This window comes from Scomber japonicus, chromosome 9 (genome assembly GCF_027409825.1).
Source record: "Scomber japonicus isolate fScoJap1 chromosome 9, fScoJap1.pri, whole genome shotgun sequence".
NCBI lineage: Eukaryota > Metazoa > Chordata > Actinopteri > Scombriformes > Scombridae > Scomber > Scomber japonicus.
This window is the reverse complement of record NC_070586.1, coordinates 14,653,446-14,678,197: the sequence shown is the minus strand read 5'-3', so window position 1 is coordinate 14,678,197 and position 24,752 is coordinate 14,653,446. Positions and strand designations below refer to the sequence as shown.

General features: G+C 39.9%; 1 protein-coding gene across 1 annotated transcript; it reads right to left on the bottom strand.

Annotated features, from left to right (window-relative positions):
* Positions 1 to 321: 321 nt before the first annotated feature.
* Positions 322 to 23,270, bottom strand: cspg4ba (chondroitin sulfate proteoglycan 4ba). The gene is made up of 10 exons (XM_053325513.1): positions 23,195 to 23,270; positions 18,275 to 18,438; positions 12,184 to 15,756; positions 11,267 to 11,740; positions 10,581 to 10,757; positions 6,518 to 6,716; positions 5,290 to 5,421; positions 3,125 to 3,297; positions 2,478 to 2,661; positions 322 to 2,378 (listed from the first exon to the last, which is right to left on the bottom strand). Exons 1-10 carry the CDS (start codon positions 23,268 to 23,270, stop codon positions 322 to 324), a joined length of 7,209 nt encoding a protein of 2,402 aa, XP_053181488.1.
* Between the last annotated feature and the right edge of the window lie 1,482 nt (positions 23,271 to 24,752).

Sequence of the window (24,752 nt, the reverse complement as noted above, 5' to 3'; positions counted from 1 at the left end):
GTCACTACGAGCAATAGCTTTCACATAACACCCATTCAGTCATTTATTGTCAATTCAATATTAAAACACAAATATTTATGGAGCTTTAAGCTAACAATTTTCAAAAGGTCATAATTAATTGCAGCCTCTTTAAGTATGAAGAGGTCAAATCTCTAGCAACACCTGTAGTATACACAACAACGTTTAACTTACAATAAAGTTGTTCTTGATCCTACAACATGAAGTTGTGCAAGAAGTTCTACTCAGCCTCATCAGGAATTTTACGCAAAACCTGAAACAATATTCTCTAACACGTACAATTAAGAGTTGGTTTGGGGAAAATCATACCCAATACTGATTCTTCTGGAGAGTGGGAGTGGCGGTTCTGATAATTTGTGAAGATGCAGCAGGAGAGCCATTACTCCAGGTACTTATGAGCATGTTTGAATCAATGGTGCTGTAAGGTGAACCCTGATTTGGTGCCAATAACCGATCAAGAAAAGGGCTACCTGGGCAGTTGGGGTTTAACTGAGTGACAGTTACTGTAGGAACTGTTGTACTCATATGGCTTTCCCCTTGGAAGGACTGATTGCTTGGAAAACCAGAAGGTGGGTCTTTTGGTGTGGTGGTGTTCTGCTTCCTTTGCCTGTGGTGTCTAAGAAAGATAACCAGGACTACAAATATGATTACAAGCAGCAGCAGGGCCAGGAGTGGTAAAATCACCAGGAGTGGGTTGGAGCTTTTTTGAGGGTATGACTCAACACGAACTGGTGTGTTCCTGAAATTAAAATCCTCTGCTCCACGTGTTGGCTTGCCAAGAGTTGTACTGAAGATGCTGGTTCTGTTGGAGTTTCCCCAGCGGTTACGTCTGTTGAACTTCTGTTGGTTTTTGCTTGGTTGTTCGGTGGAAAGCAAAGCTGTGGACAGGACCGGTGAAGCAGTTCCATTTCTGGACGTCTGGATTGGTGTCTGAGGGGCAGATGATGTGGTTGGGACAGGAGCATTTGTGGTTGGAAAAAGTGCTGAATCATATGGCACAATGGTAAAGAAGAACTCCCCTTTAGCAGGCTGCATGTTATCAGCTTTCAGTACAAACACAAATGAGTCATTTAGCTCTTGAACTCCAGTCATGTTGGCATTCAGCTCCAGAGCTACCTTCTCTTGAATCACATCCTCAAAAGTGAAGGACTCAGCGGGTACAGCTTTCTTGGACATTTTAGGCTTTGTCTGAATCACCTTGCCGTACTTTGGATGGGAGATCATTTCAAATACAGGATCACTACTGCTAATATTAGCCAATTTAGTTGCATTAAGGAAGCTGGTATTTAGTTTGACAGCAATCTCATTGGGTATCTTCAGACCTTTGCCAACTTGGATCAAAGGTCTGACAGTGATGTTAAATATTTTGGCAGTCAGGTTTGCCTCTGAAGTGAATGCAGTAAATTCAAAGCTGTCTTCTGCAGAGGAAAGGGAAGTCATATGGTAGGACAGCCTTCCAGTCTGTACATCTTCCTGTTCAAACTGTGTAACCTCTTGGTTGTCCATTAGAAGTTTGCCAAAATGTGGAGGCTTGGTAATGTGGAAGTGAATTGTGATGTTTTTCCCATTAGTCTTGGCAGCAAGATTGTCTCTAGTCAGTGATACTGAAGTCTTGCCTTGCTCTAGTGTCAGTCCAGTGTAATTGGCCAGTGAAATGGTGAGAAAAGTCACTTCCAGGTTGAAGAGTTTGTAAATTGGTTTATGATGGCCATCGGTAACACTGAAATAAAACACCCCTGAGGAAGGGCTTCCATCGTGGATAAAATAAACACTTCCATTATTGATTTGTGCTTGGGTGAAGGCCACAATTGACTCATTCAAACTCCCTTCAAGAGCGAGGTAGCCATTGTTTGGCTTACTTATCACAGAGAACTTAATTTCATCAGGAGGATTGTCTATGTCTTCAACTTTTAGGTTCTCAGGTCTAAGGACAACTGTATCTCCTTGTACAACAGTCAAACTTGGCGCTTTGGTCTTCAGCAAAGGTGGCTGATCATTCACAGGTTTGATTGTGATGTTGAAAAGCTCCTCAATGACATCACTTTCATCAAGAGGACGTTCTGCTGTTTTGCCCTTTGGATTTATCCATGCACTGAAGGTAAAGAAATCATGAGTTGTCTCTGAGTTGTCGTGCTTGTAGGTGATACCGTATTTGTTGATGATGAACTGTGAGAAGTTGGGTTTCTCTTTGGTGAGGTTTCTCTCACCCACCACAATGACACCATGCTTAGGCAGAGACGTCACTTGGAACCAGACCTCATGGGAGCTTCGCTGAGGTGTCGGCAGCCTGGACATCAGGTTAGTGGCATCCAGCTTGGACTCATCAATGACAACATTCTCCCCTTCTGTTACCTCAGCACCTAGTACCAAGAAAGCAGAATCAAGGACAACTTCATTGAACCTTTGTTTCCAACTTACACTGTAAAGTCATCATGACCCCAGTCAGTGGTTTTTGTTACCTGTGTTTGCAAGCAGAACTGTGTTGTGTTCAGGTCTGGTGTTTTCATAGGAGATGTCTACTTTAAAGGTCTGACTGTCTAGAGAAGCCGGTGGTGATGCCACAGAGAAGGTCATGGAGTCCATGGCTTCCCAGCCCACCGACTCAATGGGGGTTTGCACGTACAAAACCTCTTTTCTGTCCACCTGTTGTTGAAAAACACCACAGATCCAAAATAATTCAACACATTTGCACAACATCCAGATACAGCTTTTCAATCAACAATCAAAAGAGAAGATAAGTGGCTTTACGATTCATTGGCTATTTTGACTCACATTTTTAAGATTTAATCATTTTAAAATGGTTTTTGTCAACAGTTAATACAGTACACAGAACAGCTTTAATCATGCCAGACAGTTATTTACTAGAAATGATTGATTACATAAAAGCTTTGCATGTTCCATTAAGCTAGAGAAGTGCATAGATTTCCTGAATGAAGATGCACAACATCTATTATTCATAGCACGGAAATCTGGCAACTTTCCACATGAATGGAGGAGCTCCAATGTTAAATCTTACTCTAGTCTGCATCCTTCATCCTTCTTCCTGTATCTTAAAATATTCTTTTGTAATATTAGACAAAAGTGTTACTAAGATCTCTTCACTCACCATATCTTGTGTAAAAGTGGAAATGTCCTTTGTGGAATTATCGGGCTGCATTGTCACCAGACGTCCCAGTTTAGGATGCCGGATCACACTGAATGTAATGGTGCGGTTGGAGGTGTCGCTGATGTCATTCGTCACTGCTTGTAAATCCTCATTTGAGATTGGTGTTGAAGACCCTGGATGAAGACATGAAATTAACTTCAGAATGATGAAGTGGCTTAGATAAATAATCATGAAACATGTGTTGATGATGGTATCTGTCAAGAAAAAGAGCATTTCTTCTATCTAGTATTCACTTTAGCTGTGACCACATTATTAAAATGCTTGTGTGGCCGCATCAAAAGTAGAAAGTTTTCCCTCTGGAAACGTTTCACATCTCTACAAATTATGCAAAACAAGGTCTGGAATAAACTGATGAAAGCCCTTTGATGTGTCAAATTAAAGCTGCACTGCAGACATCACAGACTTTTTTTACAGCACTGTCCAACTGCAGTGCGGGGTGTTACATAAAAAACAAAATAAGAAATTAAAAAGTGGATCAGCTCCTTGAAGGCAAAGAAATCCTCCACTTGGAGAAGGAGAAACATCTGTGCATGATGACGGGGACTGACTACTGAGAGCTCCTTTTCTTCCCAAGATGAATTACATAGATTTCCATAGCTCTGCTGCTACTGAGAAGATTGAGAAAAGACTAAAAAAAGACTACTGATAAATGACGGAAGGCACTGATAGAGGGAAAGAGGGGTCAAAAGCACAGTGAAATTCATTCATCACTTTTTGTGAGCACTCCCACTATCCTGGTCTTTCTCTCATGGGAAATTTTCCTCTCACAGGAAGAGGAAGATATGAGCTTTCTGTTTTGTTTTTTTAACAATAAAACCTACAATATCTTATACATCTGTAAATATATATCACTGTACTGTGATATATTTAAGAATGATGTATGACAAATGTTAGCTTATTTAGGCATGTGGGTTAATGATAAATGTAAGAACTGATTCTAATGAAATAGGTGTACAGCAACATATTCTCATTATACACATTCAACAAAACTCAGTTGCATTTGTATTGTATTAAATAAGTATATATAGTAGTATATATTTCCCCACAAGTTTTGTGTGATATTTGCATACAACACAGGAAGAATGCTTTCAAGTGAATACTGATCTTCTTATAAGGCATATGCCACCATTTAGTGACGAGCATCCAGACATTTGAGGAGTTTGTGAGAAAGAGGAAAACATTCATCTCCTCTGCACAGTGTGAAAGTGTTTCATGTAAACCCTCACACCATCAAAACCCCTCATTGTCTGTTAAAGCTCAGATCTCGCCCCCCTTCTCTGCCCCGCCTGGCACAAAGCACGAACAGAGCTGCCTCAGACAGACAGTGGCACAGCTTTTCAAGTACCCACTCACCCTGTGGCTGGGAAGCTCAGCAGAGCGTGCCAGTTGGCAGTTTGCTGCCCTCACAATATCTTTTCCTCCTAACTTACAAACCAGACCACTGGAAATATCAGGAAGGCTTGAAATGTGTTTGCAGACACAGACAGCACACAGCCTATTTTTAGCTTCACAGTATTAAAAGTAGCATACTGCGTATCAAAACATGACGCAATGGCAGCATTGATTCACCAGTCCGCTATTTAGTTAAGTAATGAGGTCTTCTTAGGAAAGGTAGTGAACTATAACCAAAGTAATTCTGGGTGGAGACGATGGTCAGGGTGAACATATGAGCAGGTTAAATCATTCAAAATATGGCAAATGATGGGTAATGTATCATTTTACAGCACACATACTTCAACTGAGCCCTAAAAAAGAAACAAAATAAAGAGGAAATCAATACTTTGCCTGTGGTTATTAATAATACAACTGGTAAGAGCAAGTGTGAATGTAAAAAAAAACATGTTTCAGTTCTTTTATCTAGAAGCAGCTGTGCATTCATATAGTTATCTCATGTTATGAAAAAGAACATCTAAAAAAAGATGCAGCTTTTACATCTTGGGTATCTGAGTACCACATAGGGTGAGTATTCAGAGACGAAGTAAGGTGCTTTCGGTTGTGATTCCCCTTTTCAGAGGATTTGTTGACAATAAGTAAAAAAAAGTAGAAAAGTGTAAATTCTGCCTTATCCTTAATTCACAAGCTTTTACTCAGAGGGGGCCATTTACCTGGAAACACCTTGAGTGGACGGTTTCTCTCTAAACTGATAACCAAGGCTCTGGCAGTGATGCTGAAGATCTGCCTGGGAGTAAAGTTCACACCATCGTTGACTTGGAAGTTGAATCCTCCAGACATGGCACCTTGACATCAAATGATACAAAAAATGAAAGTTATAAAGTATGAAACTGAAGATGTCTCAAAGAAAACCGTGTTGGCTGTCTGCAGCTGTGAATAAAGAACAAAGTGTTTTCATTTGTATCTGTACTTCAGGAGCATGAATACTAATAAGTTGTATCTGGTTTTTGCAAAATACACATAAAAATGTTTATGGTCAGCATTTCTGAGTATTATCATCTCCACCCTGGCTTTCAGTGAAGTCTATTTAAACAGTATCAGTGTTGTATGTATGATGTAATTTAATGGCTAAAGTAAAATGTTGCATAATGTTTCTGCTGCTGAGGTACACTGGCAGTGAGTAAATCAAATTGTTTGAAATTTGTCAACAGCATCTTCTAGTGGACGCAAGAAGAACGACAAAAACAAGTTATCCTGAATCCAAACAACACAGTAAGAAAGGACTGCCATAAAACAACAGTTTAACAAAGAATAAACTGAAGTTGATTGTATGTAGATCAGTTGGTTGTAGTTTCTATGGTGATACTGTTGTCTTCTTCACAGAAAGAGGAATATTTAGAAATGTATGCCTGTAGCTACATTCCTTTTTCATGTTGGATCCCTTTCAGCCCCAAAATGTGATTTGCTTATTGTTACCTCACTTGGATGTTTGAGCTTCACTAAGCAGAATAATGTATGTGCAGTAGAAGAATGTTTCTCTGTGCTCCCTGAAAATCTGAATTTAAGGTGTACATGCCTAGAAGCATAGTTTATGACACTGCAACTAGTGGAGCCAATTGTGGTCCGATTTATAAAGTACAGAAGTGTGATGAAACTTGAATGAAGCCTCTTGTGCACATACACAGAGAAAGGACTTTTCAGTGTAGTAGGAGACATCTTGTGTTCAACAAAATGTTTGCATATTCAGAGATTCTGGAAATTTGAGTGCAGGAGAAGAAGATGCCATTTTAAAAGATTTTAACAAGGTGACTTAATTTTTCTTTGCGGTAAAACACATCAGACACTAATTGTTATTCTAAACTCATTCATTTCCTTTTCAGTCTTCTCCCTTACTTCTACCTGACTGTGTTAATATTCAGCAATAGAAATTACTGGCTTTACCTTTATGAACAAACAGCAGCTGCCCCTGGTCTATGTGGGCCTGGGTGAAGTTAAGCACTGCCTTCATGGGGGCGCTCTTCAGGGCCAGGTGTCCGTTACTGGGTGGGGTCACCATGAAGTGGAGCTCCTCTGGGGCCGAGTCCATGTCCTGCGCTCTCAGGTCCTCCGGTCTGATCTCGGTCATTGAGGACACCCAAACCTGGATACAAGACAGACAAGGACACAACAGGTGCCATCAGTAATCTACATGGAAATATAGACTTCCAGGAACAGGTGAACAGAGATGTTTAGTGTGACAGGGCTTGTGATGTGTGTAAAAACAATATTTGAATAGTGCAAATGCTGTTTCCGTGGTTAGAAATGAGATACAAGGCTGCAAAAGACTTCCTAAATTAAAGCTTATTTTTATAGATTTGTAGTTGACAGCCTTGAATATATCCACATGCAGCAGGTATACTGAAAAAAAGTCTGTACAAGAAGAACAGCATTGTTTCTCATTTACTTTTTTACAAATGTGATTGTACTGTAAAGCAGCTGTGTAACACCTACTCTCTATTCAAATAGAACAGTTGAAAAGGAAGTGAGACAAAGAGAAAAAGAAAAACGGCTTATGTGTCCTTGTCATTCATCATCGCACGCAATGGACCCAGGATGCTGTGGGTGTGAGTTCAGCTCCAAGGCAATTGTGCATGCTTTTCTCTCTCTCTCTTTCTCCTCTTCAGCTTTTTCCCACTGTGCATCATCCAATGAAGCAGAACTGTCATAAAAACCATCTCTAACTATGGCATGAAAAGACAGTAAGACCATAACAACCTATAGAAAAAAAGGCGCTCTGAGCATCACTCAAGTTACATTCAGTGATGTAATTCAAATGACGGACAACTCAGGACTAAATATAGCCATGCAGACCGTAAACACAGTTGAGTACACTGCAGAGTGTTGGTGGGGGAAAGGTTGGGTCCTGCCTTTCAACATAAATTCAAAAGCCTAGAGCTAACAAGGCAGTCTAACTTCTCCACAGAGGAGCAGAGGAACTTATTGACACATAGGACACCAAACTACTGAACCGTGCTGACGCTCGACAACGCAGGATGAGCTCCTGTATTCCAGGCCAGAGCTGCCATTGCATAACATGCCACAGTCCTCACACAGGTTGTAATTCTCCAATTATAACTGACAGTTCTGCAGCTAAAATGAAGAGAGTTACACTGTTTCAATTTTTTTTCAAGTTTTGAGATCGTTTGGCCCCAAAATCGTAATCATGATCAAATTTAGATAAATTGAGCAGCCTTAAGTCAAATTATTTTTTTAATTATATAAAATAACTGGTTGATGTTAAAATAGGGGCCAAAAATAATTAGTTCAATAACTGATTAGTTGATTGACAGAAAACTGGCACCTATTTTGCCAAAAGCCAAAACATTGATGGTGGACGTCATCTTGCGCACTGTTAAATGAGTATGATTGGCATTTTCACTGTTTTACAACTTTTATGGATGATTTTAAATAAATGATTATTTGTAAAAACAACTGAAAATTATTATGGTTATAAAAAGTGTCGGTCATAGTTTTCTGTCTATGATTTCCATACAGTTTAAGTGACAGACAGACTTCTGTACGTAGTGCAGATTTCCTGTTAGAGCACTTTTTTAATAGGCTACAGTGCAATGCAACCACAGGACAGGCATCATCTTATGTTGGGGGTGTGATCACAGTAATTTCTCAGTGTTCACACATTAGCAGACTTGCAAGCTGTATTTTTACTGCAAACTTGCCTCTCCGCTGCTTTCTGAAAAGTGGTTTAAAGTGTGAAATGACAGCGATCACAGGCTAGGAAAAGTAGGTATAAAAAAAGTAGTGTGATGACAGTTTCAGGTCTCAGAATATCGCATGTTGAATTTTACCTTACAAAATGACGACATTTTGGGTGACAATCAGGGCCAAATCGCCTAAAATTGCTCTCAAAATGCCAAAATTACAGGCTGAGGTGTAACTGTAAGTGAGCTGGTCTGTTATTTGGCTTTAAGTGTTTTAACCAAACTACTCTTACTGGAACAAAAGCACGGGGTACTTTACCAATTAGCACCTCCAAACCCACAAGCACCCACCACTGGTGTCACACACTTCCCATCGGTCTCCCCAGCAGAACATCTCCACATGCGAGAACACCCGCCACAATTGCTAGTATGTGTTCCTCTGGTGGGAAATGACTGCACCTCTAATAATCCTCTACTTGACAGGAAGTCACAGCAGGATCAGTCTGAACGGCAGCAATGTGACTCACCAAATTCAAAGAAAAACACATGAGATCAATTTGCACAAACTTCCCCCTTGGAGTCCAAAGCAATCCCTCAGACAGGATGGGTGTCTACTGCTCGTCAAGCTGTGGCTTTAGTGACAGAGATCAAATGAAGTCTATGAACAAAAACTTCACCTCACCGACTGTACATGTTTGATCTTGTTTTACTTAATTTCCGAGAGTCTTAGGTGCCAAAGCTCAGTTTTATTATTTATTTGTTGAGATTTTAATAAGGATTGTTTTTTATCTCACTTGCACAAAATAAGATGATATGTGGATGATGCTGGCCAGGTTGACTTCTACCTGTTGTGTTCATATTAGAGAATATTAGAGATGTGATGTAAGAATCTGAAAGATATCAGGTAAACTTCAGTTATTTGTTGGATTTATTCTTGTGAATGCAAATTACAATTGCACATAACATGGTTTATTTAAAACAACCTCCTCCTGTTGCTGTAATATTTACTCTTTACCAAGCCAATATAAAACCTAAAGACACAATCTCTGAGGCAGACATGATAGACACAAATCTATTGAAATCAGCCAGTCCCCATTTCAAGCTTTATTTACCAAACATCAAAGCTGTATAAAAGATAACTTTCTTATTAATCATGTAGGGAAATATACAACCATGTGTTTTAAGAAGACCTGTAAATCTCCAAACTTGTTTAACAGTAGAAGTTTGAGACCCAACACATAATGCAGGGGCAGAGAGCCACCTTGTGGACACTGAGAACCCAGTTAATGTTTTTGCTAACATCTAGTAAAACAGAGTGCATACTAGTTTGACAGTGAATGTCACTAAAAAGTGCCAAAACTGATCCTTCTTTATGGTGTGCTTCAATGCAGTGCAATTTAGAAGCTGCTCTTCTCTGACTCTGCAGAATCCCAGAGGAATTTGAGGCATTTGGGGCAAAGCTGCATGGACAACAGAGACCTATACTTCAGTCTCTCTTTACAGCTTAACCTCTCCCAACTCCAGTCACCAAAGCTGAAAGAGTACAAGTCAGTACTTCTCAGCACATGGGCACACAAGACAGCTTTGATCTGATTTATAAGAAACATATTTAAAATATATGTGAGTAGAAGTCATTTTTATGGACAGGTCATAAAGAACCAGCAGGGTTTTTTTCTTCTTCTTCTTTTTTAGATAGGCGGATAGACATTAAGTAGAGGAGATAGAACTGAACGTTGTAGTCACCGTGTCTGCCATTTCCAGGCCACGCCATCATGTCACTCAACAATAGGATGCTTCTGGATGGATTAAAGTCAAGCGATATATTTGCAGCAGCGAGACGTTATGTCTGAGTAATGCCCGGAGGTTGTTTTTTTCTTGACTTAAATTCTGTTCTCTATTCATAGGAAGCTGTAAAAGTATTTCAACTCAACCCAGACTATATAAAAAAGCAGATCCTCTTCAATCCACTGTAGCAGCATTGCTTTAAACTGGCCCACCAAAAAGCAGTATTACTGTATATTTTGATAAAAAGAGGATTTAGTTTGAGAGCTTTATATCTTAGCACCATAACAGCTATTCCTTCAAAGCCCGTGCACCTCAAAATGTATGTCAAAGCCTGGTTTGTGCTGCGAACCCCCCTGAACCCCCCTCCACATAGCAAACATAGTTTCCCTCATCCAGCCAGCCAGCCATGGCAACTTGCAACACTGCCCACACAAAAATTGTCTGACAGTAAGCTGTGGTGCCAGACCTGCTAGTAAAAAAAATGTCCACAGTATAAATATAGAGCAGCAGTGCAGACTCACCCTGAGGACCCTGTTGGCTGTAATAACAGGAGGCTCATCATTGACAGCTGTAACCTGGATGTACACCGTCTGTGTGGCACTCTGCTTCCTCAAGCCCGTGTCATTGGCCACCAAAGTGAAGTTGTCAGTTAAGGTTTCGCTGCTGTCATGTACGTAGTAAATGAATTCATGTTCCACCTGGTTATAAAACATGAAAATGATTAGAGAATGTGAGATTGGACCTTTAAGGAGTTATTTAAAACTGAGGCACATTATAATAATTTGTGACTCTTAAATCACAATTGTCATTTAGTGCATGACTCATTACTCTTACATTTTTGCTTTGTAAGATTTTAGAAATAAATTAGCAGTGCACCCTGGACAGGAGGTAGTTAGATCATGAGAGTCAAACATGATTAGGTGAAAAGGGGGTCAAGCCAGGGTAACAATCTTTTATTTGGTTCCTTTAATATGATGATTTAATTAAGGAAGTACTGTAGGTAAGAGGCATTGTAAAAATAAAAAAAAACCTGCAAAATTGAGAAAACATTCCCTCCTAAATCAGCATTTGGGTAAAGTGGCATTTATTGTTTGGGATGGGTGTGAAAATAGTGGCTGCAATAATAAATGTAAGTATCCATACAACACTCCTACTGCTAGTCTATTACTATATATTACCTACAAGAGCGTCTCTACTAAAGTCTCACCTGTCTCCTGGTGAAAGAGGTTATAGGTACACCGGGATGTCGAGAGTGCTCAATATGACCATGCTGCGGGGGCTCGGTAACACTATACAGGAAGTTGATTCCAGAAAAGTGTCGGTTGTTGACTTTTAGCACTTCCTGGGTCAGTGCCTTGGAGGCGCCCTCGTTCAGCGTGAAATTGGAGACCAGCAGAGGGATGAGGCGTGGGATAATGTCAACAGACACCCTAATGTCGCTGACGTCAGTGACCCCGTTGGTGGCATCAAGGATGAAGGTGTCGTCGACTTTGTTGGGCTCCACCTGCATGTACTGAATGTTCCCGCTATTAATGTCCTCTTGGGTAAATGTCTTGACAGGTGATTGTTTGGTTCCGATGTAGCGCTCCTCTGCCTCCACAAAACGCCGGAGAAAGCCATGAGTGGGGGCTGCCTTGACAGTGAATACAATCTCAGATGGCAGGTTGTCCTCATGAGTGACCTGCAACAATCAGACAACGTATTCAGTGGTTAAATTTGACATGTTCCATGTGTCACTAAGGTTTATATTTCATTTTACGTTTGAAGTAACATGACATCATTGTAAAATGTACAAACACACGTCAGCATTTTAACCTTTCAACAGCCTTTAATACCAGAGCAGTTTTTACTGCTCTTTCATGGTAACATTATCCTTTTATTATGATTTATAATATCTACAAAATATGTTCTCTTTTGGTAGAATAACAACAAAAGGCTGCTGTTTTTTTTTAATTCAATGCTATAGCCCCAATTTTGGTGGTCACATTTCAGAAGTATGCATATTCAGATTATATTTCTTATTCTTATAATCATGCTGGGTGTTTCAAAGAGAGAAAACTGACCTAAAAAACTAAAAAAACTAGAAAACAGAATATGAAATGAATTCTCTGTTGACACACTCACCTCTAATTTAGTTTCATCAATCTTAACTGGCTTTCCCTCCTCCACCAGTAGGGTGTTGTGATGCTGCACAATGGGTGGCCTCTGATGACTTTCTAGGTAAACTTTCACATTGATCCTCAAAGCAAGTTGAAGGCCTTTAGTTTTCACTGTCAAGTTGAAATGGTCTGCCAGATGTTTGCTGTCATTGTGCTGATAAGATATGAGCCCGTTCTTGAGGTCAGACAGCGTAAATGCCTCCAACTTTGTTTCATTGTAATTAAGTCTTCCATACTTAGGAGCCTCAGTCAGCTTGAATAGAACTTCATTGTCATTTCTGATGTCCAGATTTGACATGACACTAAAATTACTGGCAGAAAAGGTCACCGATTGTCCCTTCTGAACCAATAAGCCAGTGTTGTTGCCTACCTTCAAGAAAGGGTCATGTGCACTGATGTCTAAAAGACTTGATACAAAATGTTTCCCGTCAGAGACAAAGAGCACAAACCTGCCCGTGCTTACACCTTTGTGAATGAACAACACTCGCTTTTCTTCCAAATCCTTTTGGCGAAACTGGAACAGTCGATGAGTAGTGTCATTCACCATCACCAAGTCTCCCATTGGGATTCCACGGCGGGTGTAAATCAACTGGCCATCTTCAAAATCAGAGTCTGCATCATGATAACGCAAATCCTCTGAAGTGAGCAACCTCTGTCCATCCCTTACTACCTGGAACACTTTATCGATGACACGTACTGGTTTCTGGTCATTGACAAGCTGAATGGATACGTTGAAAGTTCCTTCTTTGGAGCCTATTTCATCCTCAGTGATGGAAGATTTGAACCCTTGGCTGGTGGAGGCTATGAAAGTGAATTCATCCTGAGTAGTCTCACTGTCGTCATGAATGTACATTATCCGTTTCTCTATTATGTCTTGATTACTGAAGGTTAAGATGTTGTTGTAGCTAGCATTAGAATTTGACTGACTAATGCGAGCTAGCTTTCCATGTTTGGGGCTGCTTATGACAGTGTAGTACATTTCCTTTGTGCTCAACGTCTCTGCAAATAGCTCATCTTTTGTGATTAATTTACTTTCTCCCTCCTGAAGAGCAAGTCCATCGTTTCTCATGAACACACTATTAACATCAGCTTTAATCAAAAACTGGAAATCATAGTTTTGTGACTGAGCATGTTTGGAAACCAGCTGAAATTTGAACCTGTCACTTGTGTCTTCGTAAGACCTGTCGACTAACTCATAATGTACTTTCAGATCTGTGAGATTTCTTTGGCTAAAGGTTGAGTTCTTCTTCAAAACTGACGTGTCCAGCAGGAGTTTTCCTTTCTTTGGTGTGGTGAGAACCCTAAAATAAAGGTCATCCTCTGAGAGGACCACACCTTCAGCTGTAGCAAAAAGGTTATCTGAGTTTAGGGTCGCTTTTCTAACTTTATCCATGTCTATCATTACATTCCTCTCCAGGTGGTACTTAACCCACTTCACAGTGATTGGGAAGAGTATTTCAGTGGTTGCCCTTGAAGCTACATTGACTTTACACTTAAAGTAATCTGTGGTGTTAGATGTCTGAATCTCTTGAAATGTGCTAACATACCTCAAGCGCTCTTTTTCTAGAAGCCTTTGGGAAAATGAGTCAGTGGATCTCCATTCACCACTTGAATGAAGTCTTTGAAGCTCTCCGTACTGCGGCGGTTCAATGATATCATAACGGATGTCTACAACTTGTTTTACAGCATTGGTTTGCACGGACAGTTGCTTTGTTCCGATTATAGCCGTCTCTCCTTGAATGATCTCCAGGCCTGTGTTGTTGGCAATCTTATACTCAAGCGCTACAGCCATGACCCTTAAAACCACAGTGTTGCTAACCTTCTCCCCATCGCTAACTCTAAGCACTATCCTTGAGTTTCTAACCCCTTTGTGAACATAGTACACCCTCATTTCCTCCAAGTCTAGGTAAGGGAATGAAGTGACGGCAGTGCCTGGATTGTTCTCAATTTCCAAATATCCTGCATCTGCGTTCAGGTTCCCAAGCACAGAGAAGATAAGATCTGTGTAGTTGCTGTCAATGTCTGTAGCCTTTAGAACATCTGCGGTGAGGCGTTTCTTTGAGTTTTCCAACAGAACAAATAGATTTCCTTCAGGGAGACTCAATTCAGGTGCATCATTTGTGGGTGTTACAGTGATATTGTAGCGGTACAATTTGTTGTCTTTCAGATAATCAGGAACTTGTTTCCTGCTGCTGGAATAAATTGAAAACATAAAAAAGTCATCTGGTTCTTCAGACCCTCCATGGATGTACATGACTCGTCCATGCCAAAGGTCCAACATGCTGAAGGTATTCTCCTCTTGATCCTGATCAACATCAAGCCTTATCTGACCACGCACTGGTTGCTCCTGAATTCGGAACATGATCTGAGACTGTCGAATGCCAAGCTTCTTGAAGTCCAGGAGTACCTTGATATGTTTGGCCTCAAGAGATGCTCGACCACCCTCTTGGACCACAAGGTTTTTGAGCTGCACAAAATTAAAGCCATACCTTCTGTCCAAGCCCCTCGCCAGGGTTGACATGTGTAGTGAAGGTGTTGGTGTCACTAAGAGAAACAGGGATCCTGGAGCACTCGTTGGACTCATGGTGGTTGATGGTTCTGGTTCTTTCTCTGGCTCACAACCAACTGAGATATCCTTGGTGACTACAGCATTGGAGAGACCTGTCTTCACTCCGTTGACTTCAATGTTCTTCAAACATCCCTTAAAGGAGCCTCCACGCACACGCTTTCCAGACACAGACAACAGCCCCACCTTTCTGACTTCTGATCTGGTGCTGTCATCAATACCTCCAACAAAAAGATGGCCTTTTAGCTGCAGCCCCTTTGAACGAGAGCTAATGCTGCTTTTCACCATCTCTCCATCAACAGTTAGCTCGAGGCTTTTAGATCTGAAGTGCACCTTGACATTGTGCCACTTCCTGTCATTGATAAATGTAAGTGAACGGAGCTCTGTTTTGGTTCCACCTTTACCAAATATAGCCACTGGCAAACCTTCCTGAATCTCCACAGCCAAAAAGTCCCCCTCTCTGGCAGAATTGTACAGGACTATTCCCTCTTTGGCTGAGGTGTGCACAACACACTCGAATATCGCTTCCTGCTGGACGTTCCAGGATGGAAGAGAAATGTAGGCCCTGGAGCTGAAGAAGCTGATTGGGTCCTCCTCAGTGGCAAAGAATTGAGGACTACAACCTAAAGACACCTCATGGACATTCTTGAATCCAGTATACGGCCTTAGTGATGACAGCAAGTCGTGTTTGTTGAAGACCACGTCATCCATGCAGCCTCGAAAGCTGGCTGGGTCTCTCGGAAGGTAAGGTCTGTCCAGGCCGCCTGAGCCGCCGACATAGAGACCATCCACGATGTTAAGATTGTGATGGGAGCCCAGCATCTTTACACTTGTGTTAGAGTTCTTGTCTACAGTTAAAGTGATGTTCCGCTTCACATGGTGGACCTCCACAGAGTGCCAGGCCAAATCGTTGAGCTGGGTGCCCCGGTCTGACTGTAACACTTGCTCCCCAGATCCGAAGTCCACTTTCAGCTGGGAGAACAAAGAAAAAACTTGATTACAAATTCTGTCACATTACAGGAATAAAAGGTTGAAGCATACAAAGAGCTAAACATCAATTCAATCTAAATTCAGGGTTATAGTTAAGAAGAGATTTAGAAAACATAGACCATCCCTTTGGTCCAACCTGAATACTTCAACAACTGTTGGATGGACTGCCAAGAAATTTGGGACATAGATTCATGGATGAATTGTAATAACTTTAGTGGTCAGCTCTACTTTGTGTTTAGTGTTATATAGCAAACGTCAGTATGCTAACACACTAAAGTAAGATAGTCAACGTGGTTAATATCACAACTGATAATTATGGGCACATTAGCATGGTTAATGTGTTAGCATGCTGGTTAACATTTAGCTCAGAGCACTGCTGGACCTGAGTACAGCAACACAGAGCAGCTAGTGTGGCTTTAGGCTCTTAGTCTTGTTTTTTGTTTTTAAATGTGAGGGTAGGGATTACATCTATTAAGAACGGTTAAAAAAATATTTTAAGGAAAACTAAAACAACACATTTAAAAAATATATTTCTATTATATCATATTAGACTGTTTATATAACCTATGATGTTATGACTTTTATGAATTAGATGATTAACTAGACACAGAGAAAGAGCATTTCAACGGCACATATTCCATGATGTCACCTGTTGTTATAACAGTGGGCTTTGCCTGTGATTTAAAGCAGGAAGAGCACTATCATCCCTTCACCTTCTGCTCTGTCCTCGGAGCATCATGTCACCATCTCAAACTAATGCTGCATTTAAATGACATGCTTGTCAAGGCTTGCTGCTGAATCCTTGCTATTCATGCATGGGTTTCCAGGGAGAGACGCTCTAGTCTGACTCACATGGAATGAGACCCCAAGCCTGAGGTTAACTTGTGAAAAAAAAAAAAAAATTATTTGGTGACCTGTGCCAGTTTAAGGAACAGGGACAAGCAGTTCACTGCTCGTGCTCACTGAAGTACGACAATGAAACAGTCGTGAGTGTGATTCATTCCCGGGAGCACAAATCTAACACAAATAGAAGCTTAGTCACAAGAATTTGTGGTGTTTGATCACAAAAGCTACAATGCTACAATACTGCAGGGCTTCCTGTTTTTCTTCTGAATGTCTCCCTTTTAAAACATCTTCATGCAGTACATCTGTCCATTCACTATGCTGATTTAGCCTGGCAGAGCTGCTTACAGGACACTCCACAAGCAGTCTTGAAGAGACAAATGTATTTCACCCTTAAATCCTCTCAGCGAAGCTTGTGTTGTGAGCTAAAAATAGTGCAGCCTGATGGGATACCAACCCACCCTTATTTTTGGCATTCAATCTAGACAAAATGTACAAGAGAACGTCTGAGGTTTTTTTTTTTATTATTCTTTTTACAGCCTATTTCAAGACAGAAAAATATAGTCACAATATTAGCATTTTATACTATATTCACTTGAATTTAACATTAAATCCAGGTTCTCTGAACTAGCAATTGAAGCTTACTGTGCCATGAAATTAACACAAGCTTTTTATTGAGATCTTTTGTTGGCCATCTCAATTATTCATGATGACACAAAATCAACTGGTACATTTTGTTATGTTTAAAATAACTGGAAAATGGCTGTCAAATTGAGCTTTCACTTTTCAACTGAATCAGCTTTTAAGGCTGATCATCAGGGGTATTCATGTAGTTGAACTGACCAAAAAGGACAGCAATTGCTGAGCAGACTAGCAGACATAGTTATGGATATACAGCAGGACAGTATCTGCAACAGACAAATCTGGCAATTCTTTATGCTGTATAACAGTGAAATAACAGGACCACACAAAGTAAAGTAACACTATATAAATCACTCTACATGTTACTTTGCTGAAATAATTATTTGCTTAATCAATTAGTTGTTTACTAATAAATTAATTAGCTATTATTTTGCTATCATTTTTAAAGCAAAAATGCCAAATATTCACTGTTTACATCTTCACTCTGTTTATACAACATATCTAACACAACACAAGATATTTGGCACTATTTTTTGGACATTTCACACACTAATTTCACACATGAATTAAAAACAGTACCAGCAGGCAAATGAGGACAAACAATTTTTGACAATTCAAAAAAATTATAACATATTATTTGGAGGTGGTGTGAGGCAGATGTGCCACAGTCACCAAGTCATTGTTATCTGGCTAACACAAATAATCACCTAATCCAAACAAAATGAATAATAATAGCAATAAAAAGGATTTCATAACCCTGTGACAAAAGAAGTGACTGGTATGAGCTGACAGTCAGTTTACACTGTGCAGGCTTGTCTGCTTGTGTTACTGTGTTGAGAGAATGACACGGCAGCTGAGATGGAGAAATTGCTTATGGTAGTCAGTGTGTCGTCCAGCACAAAAGATGTGTGGATGTGTACATATATATATATATGCATGTGGATATACATATATATGTGCGTGCATGCGTGCTTGAACACATATGCTCATGTGCTGGGGACATGGATGTACCCACCTGCAGGCGACCAGCATGGAGTTCTAGTAGGAAGTAGTCAGTTTGGCCGGCGGCGAGAAACAGCAGTCCGCTGGTGCTGGAGGTTCGGAAGCGAACGCGGAGTGTGTTATGGTCGGACGACTCTGTTGCCTTGAGCTGTACAAAGCCATCACCATAGAAGGAAGCTGGAGAAAGACAAGCAAAATATTAGTAAGGGATAGATTTTTTTTTTAAAGAAAGAGAGACAGAGTCTGAATGTTCAAATGTCGTTTGCAGGCTGTTGAACCAATTTGTAACACTCACTCAAACTGAGAAGAGTGTGATGGAGAGCTGGAACAGAAAGTACAGTAGCAGTGAATACAGCAAACACAGGGCGAGTCAAGTCAAGCACTGTGGTCTTAATATAGCCAACATGTGACATTTAGATATAAAAGCCAGGCTAATTATCATCTGGTTGTTCTTTGCAAGTGGAGCAGAGTCTGTATAAGAGGTAAGGACACACACATACACGGACACACACACGCCCTTATAACACACACACACACACACACACACACACACACACACACACACACACACACACACACACACACACACACACACACACACACACACACACACACACACACACACACACACACACACACACACACACACAGTGCACAAATTATACCTCTCTTGATTTAAAAGAATGCTTGAAAGTTTCCTTGAATCTGCTTAGCTTCACCTCCCTGGTGGGCCAGTTGTATTCATTCTTTATGTGCTCATAATGTTTTTACATGCACCCAAGTATGACAAGAGCACAATTATACGTTTTAAAGCTTTACCTATGGAATAATAACTACCTTTAGGATGAAACAAAGCTCCAGCTTGTGCATCGTGGCAGAATTGTAGGTTTATGACTTTGAAGATTTGTGAGGAAGTTGTTCGTGGACTGTCCTAATCGGTTGGAATGACATATGTGAATTTTAAAAGGTATTTGACTTTAATGCCACAACAGCAGTATACAAACTGAGGCAGTGGATGTAGAGGTGGCTCGGAGGGAGTCAGACATGTTTGGGCCTGCCCTGCCCTGACAGGAACCTTCAACCTGAACATGAAAGGCTCTGACGTCCCTGCATTGTCTGTTGCCCCATGTTCCAGAAACGGCGTGGCAGATGGACCCAGCTGTTTCTTCTAACTCACCTCCCTGCCATTTCACATCACCCTGTAATCTGGGCTAACGCTCTCTGAAGCTTTCTCATCTTAGCCTTCATGCCCGGGCATCACCAGTTTAGTTTTTAATGAGCTCAAGAGTCCCACGCAGATTCAAAGGTTAATAAAAATGTTCGCCTCTGTGAGGAAACATGTCCAGTCCGCATCTGATTTATTTGTAAGTCATGACCCGGGGGCAAGGGTGGCCTACTGCTAATGGGCCAGAGTGACTCACTGACAAAGCGAAATAAAGTTAATGTGAGTTAATGCATTGTTTTTACTCCTAAAAAGGGTTAATGCACTAATGGGTAGTTTGCTCATCCAAATCCAATCTGTATATACTGTGCAGTGTAAATCAACACAATTAAAGCACTAAACCATGTAAATTTGCCCTTCAGTCATCTGAATATCCACTCACCAATCAACAGGAGCTGACTGCAGACAATTTAGTTCAAACATTTTGCCCATGCCAGATGAGATTACAAGGAACGAGTAAAAAAAAACACAAAATATATACAGTGGAAAATGTTACACATACAAAACCAAATGACATACATCTGCTATATTACCTGTACTTCTATTGGATTTCAAACAGCATTTCAGGGCTGTAACTAATGACTATTTTAATCACTGAATAATCTGACAGGTATTTTCTAGTGAAAAAGTTTCACTTTTCTCAGAGGCTGCAGTGATGAAATTACTAGTAATATTCAATTAACAGCAAATCCTCACATATACAATAATTATGATCAAATAATAATTTAATTGACTCGTCATTGTAGCTCTAACATGTTTATGAGCATAATTTCAAATAATTTGTACACCAAATAGCAAAGGAGGGAAAAGAAACGTTATTAGTCTGAAGTTTATCTTTAACATCATCCCTCATCTTTCTTAATCACTTCAGTAATTTTTTAAGCAAATGTTACAAAAACATTAACTAGTTTTAGCTTCTCAGCTGTGATGATTTAAACTAAATGTCTTTGGGGTTACGGACTGTTGGTCACATAAAAAAAAGACATTTTAAGACATAACCACTGATTTTTCTGGTTTTTCACAATTTTCTGATATTTCATTGATGAAACTATTAATTGAAAAAATAATCTGCAGATTAAGTGAGTGAGCCGACACACATTCCCTTAACAAACCAGCGTTTATCTTTACATTTTTAAGAAATGTGAGTGCTGCAAAACAAAGTGCACGTTTAATTTGTTTATCCCAAACCAATATCAACCTGTCTTATTCTACACATATTTCCGAGCAAACCTCACATTTTTCCAATCCCTCATCACCAATATAACCAACCTCCGTACATTCTTTTTGTACAGTCAAAAAATATCTAACAGCACTATTGTGCACTAAGTGACATTTCCAAAGCTCCAAACTTCAGCTGAATACACAAGACCTTAACAAGCGTGAAAAAGTTTAGATAACATTCTTCCTTTTACTAATGATTCCTCCGAAAGCTCCACCAGCTGATACAGTATACTGTAGAGGCGTAGATTTTTACACAATTTATATATGATATTAAACAAATCTTTCAAGTGCCTGTAGCATCACATACCAAACTGTTAAATGTAGCTGAAAATAAAATTGATTGGTCCACAGGCACACAGCATGCAGGATTATTTGTCCTTATTCAGGCACTGATTCAGACTGACTGATTTTATTGTCCTTTCCCATTTATACGTCATGTTCATTCATCTGACTGGCTCTGAGTGCATAACTTGGAGGAAGGATTTCTGAAAACTGGCCAAGAGGAACGCAATGACATTTTTCTCTTAAATTCACAAGGATGGACATGCATGCTCAATTATATTGTGGTGTTATTACAATGATGTTTAAGTCATATGACTGAATGTCATGTTTGGTTTCAAACACGGGTCTTCCCCACAATGCACTTGCCTATGAGGAGCTGGATTCTTGTGAAGCTGTGAAAGACATAGTAATTAAGTTTTTGGAAGAAAATGTAGGTTGTTTTAGCTTTTTTAGGCACACTCAAGTGCAGAAACATGGACATTTTTGGGGGTATGTAAATGAAAGAGTGCAGCAGACTGCCAGACAACAATACCCACAAATAAACATACCCATGTACACCTGACTTGTGTGCCTCAAGAAGCATAAACAGGAGGTGTTTGAACGCTGTTCTGTAATCTACATGTCTGCAGGGACTGTTTCTGTGTGACAGCTAAGGACATTTTTTTTGTGAGATTTCACAAAACAACAAAGGCAGTGAACTTTTAGTGAGCACCCGCTAACGGTTAATTTGAAAGGCAGGACCAGTGCTTGTCACTGCCTGTGTGCTCAGTTTCTACAACAACTTGGAGATGCAACTTGACTGAAGTGCCTCTTTGGCTTGTTGACGGTCGGGCCGCTCTGTCGTGGATACGCTGTCAAAATTGGGGATATGGCTGTTTTAGCAAAGTCTTGTTTCATAATTCTAGGTAAGCTGAGTCGAGAGGATGCACACATTCAGAAATGCAACAAGATAATGCAGATGTCTATCCTGTAGTTATCTCCAGTGAATGATATGGCGAGTATGAGTCACAGTGAAATAATTCCTGATGATCCCCAAGGGCACAGCCTGGATGAAGCTGAATTTAGATGGCACATGCCCAGGATCAAATCAACCAGACAGGCTAATGAATGAATGCCCGCATGGATGCAAATAATGTACATCTGTCAAAATGTGTCTCTCAACGCAGCGATTGTCCATTTCCTTTGAATTCATTTGTGTTGTCACAGTCAGATAGTTCTTCCAGTGCAGTGGGCATCACGGTCCCATTTCTGCTGCCACCTCTGATAAGGTGATGCACGCTGGCATCTTACAACACACTGTGTGCACCATGCCTCCGTAGTTTAACGCAAGTCATTTATTAATAATAACAATAGTAATCATGCTGTTCTGCTCTATTTTTCACTCAAGTTAAATAAACATGTATTCAAGTTGTTGCTGGAATGAACTGTGACCTCTAGAGCTGCAATTAACTATTCATTATTTTCATTATGGATTCATCTGTTGATTATTTTCTCTATTAAATGTGTTGTTTGGTCTATTGATCACTGTTTCCCAAAGCCCGAGGTGACATACTCAAATGTGTATGTCTACCATCATAGAGGACTTAAGAAACCAGAAAATATTCACATTTAAGAAGCTGAAATTAATCCAGTATCAAAATATTGTAGACTATTTGATTAATCGACTAATTATTGCAGTTCTAGTGACATTTAAGCAAAATATTTGTTCCTTTTTGTCACACACCAACCTAAAAATGAGGGTTTTTTTTTTTAGGTATTTAATCCTGCTGTGAGGTCTTCATTTTTAAACCTGTTAACCATTGAAGTACCTCAACAGCACGTACAGAAAACATTAAACATTCCTTTAAAACACTACAGGCCAATTCATGCTTTTTTTAGCCTGCTTTTACAGACTCATGGTGTTACAGAAATAGTGCTGTAGCCATACTGAATGAGCGAAATCACACACACACATATACACACACGCGCTGAGCAGTTTTTAAAAACAGGATGAATTATAACATTTAGGATGCTTCATTTGTTGTAACTCTTTGAGGTGCTAGTAATCTCAAGTGGCGTTCAGGGTTTGCTCAGTAAACTACAAATCACTGAGGAAAAACTCGTCAAAATTCACCAACAGAGTGCTCTTTTATCAACACACTGGCATTGAAAGCACATTTAATTTAGTTTCAATCTTGTTTATTTTAATTGAAAGAAAGTTTGTTTTACCTCCCGACGCCAGCCCGACCAGGAGCGACCAGCAAAGCAAACAGCCGAGCCACAACTTCTTCTCCTTGGTGTCCATCTTCCTTCTCCCGGTGGAAACACTAAATGTTAACAGACTGTAAGAGTCACGGTTACATATTTACAGACTAGGTTTTTAATTCTTCAGGCTTAGGTAGAGTCTCTAAAAACAACACAGAGAGTTGTTTAGATAATATCCCCCTCCCCAAGACGGAGTGGGTGAGCACGGCCGCACAGTGCAGACCCTCAACTCAACTAAACTGCACTGAACTGAACTGAATCAGCGAAGCAGATCCTTAAACTCCGCCTACCACGTTAATCTCACTTTCCCAAATGTCAGCTAAAAAAAAAAAAAGGTAAACACTCATTTGAAAATATGAGTGTGTTTATGAGTGTGTTTATGAATGTGTTTATTGAACTTTTGGGTGTAGCCTAAGTTTAATATTTGCATGATAAAATAAAACAAAAAACAACACAAACAAGAAGAAATCAACATGCTAGGAAAAAAACTGTAGTATGCTTATTAATCACCTCTTCCTAAAATATGATGAATACAAATCGAACAAGGGAAAAAAAACATGTAAAATCAACACTAAAGCCTCTAAAAAGAATATGTTCTAAATCAATGGTGCTCAAAGTAGGGTCCAGGGACCTCCAGTGGTCCTTGAAGAGTTTCCAGGGGCCTCCAGCAAAAAGGGGAATAGTTTATTTACACTCCACAAGTTACACAATGACCGGCTATAGGCCCTATGACTATTTTGGTTATTTTGGGTTTCATAAATTTTTCTTTAATAAAACATCTAAAACCAAAAAAATCTCATCAGATGGTGGTCTAATTTTTGTCAGTTTAGGGGGCCTTGATGTGAAAAGGTTTGAGAAGCCTATCACCTGGGGTTCCCACGGTTCCCACAGACTCCAGAGGTATGTTTTTTGTCATACCTCACAGGTGCTTTAGTCTATCATTACAATTGACTTTGTTGATTGGTTTATTCAAAAAGACTTCATACCATTGTTTCGTACCACTGTTTTAATTGGTGCTTTTTAATAATACTAATGTTTTGGGGTTCTGGGGAAAAGCAGTTTTAATTGATGAAACTATTTATTGAGTTAATGTTAGCTATGGGGGTGTAGGGACTCACTGGTGTCAGTCATTTTGAAGGCTTTGTGGAAAGGTTGTGCTTGTAATTATGTAAAAATGACATTCCTAAAACAATAATCTCTTTTTTTCAGATGACATAAATTACATTATAAATTAACATTTTATGATTATGCTTCAGTCAGTAGTCCTTGTGTGTTTAAGATGTTGGGGGGGGGGGGGGGGGGGGGGGGCTCAGGACGAATAGTAATAAAATGAGAGTAAGAGGTTGTGGGACAGTTGAAATAGAGAGATTATGGCAAGTTAATATATTTCTACATTATGGTACAGCCCACTAAAAGAAAGTAGGAAGTTAAGTTGAAAACATATTGCATACATTTGCATATGTATTGCATAAGTGCTACTATTTATACTTCTATTGTTTTTACATTTGTTATGCTACTCTAA

Bases quoted from the DNA above. Each gene is read 5' to 3' on its own strand.
- cspg4ba (XM_053325513.1), bottom strand. From the start codon at position 23,270: ATGGACACCAAGGAGAAGAAGTTGTGGCTCGGCTGTTTGCTTTGCTGG. The intron at 15,757-18,274 runs GTGGGTACATCC...TTGTTCTCCCAG, and splicing joins TCCATGCTGGTCGCCTGCAG to CTGAAAGTGGACTTCGGATC. The intron at 5,422-6,517 runs GTAAAGCCAGTA...TTTGATGTCAAG, and splicing joins GCTGCTGTTTGTTCATAAAG to GTGCCATGTCTGGAGGATTC.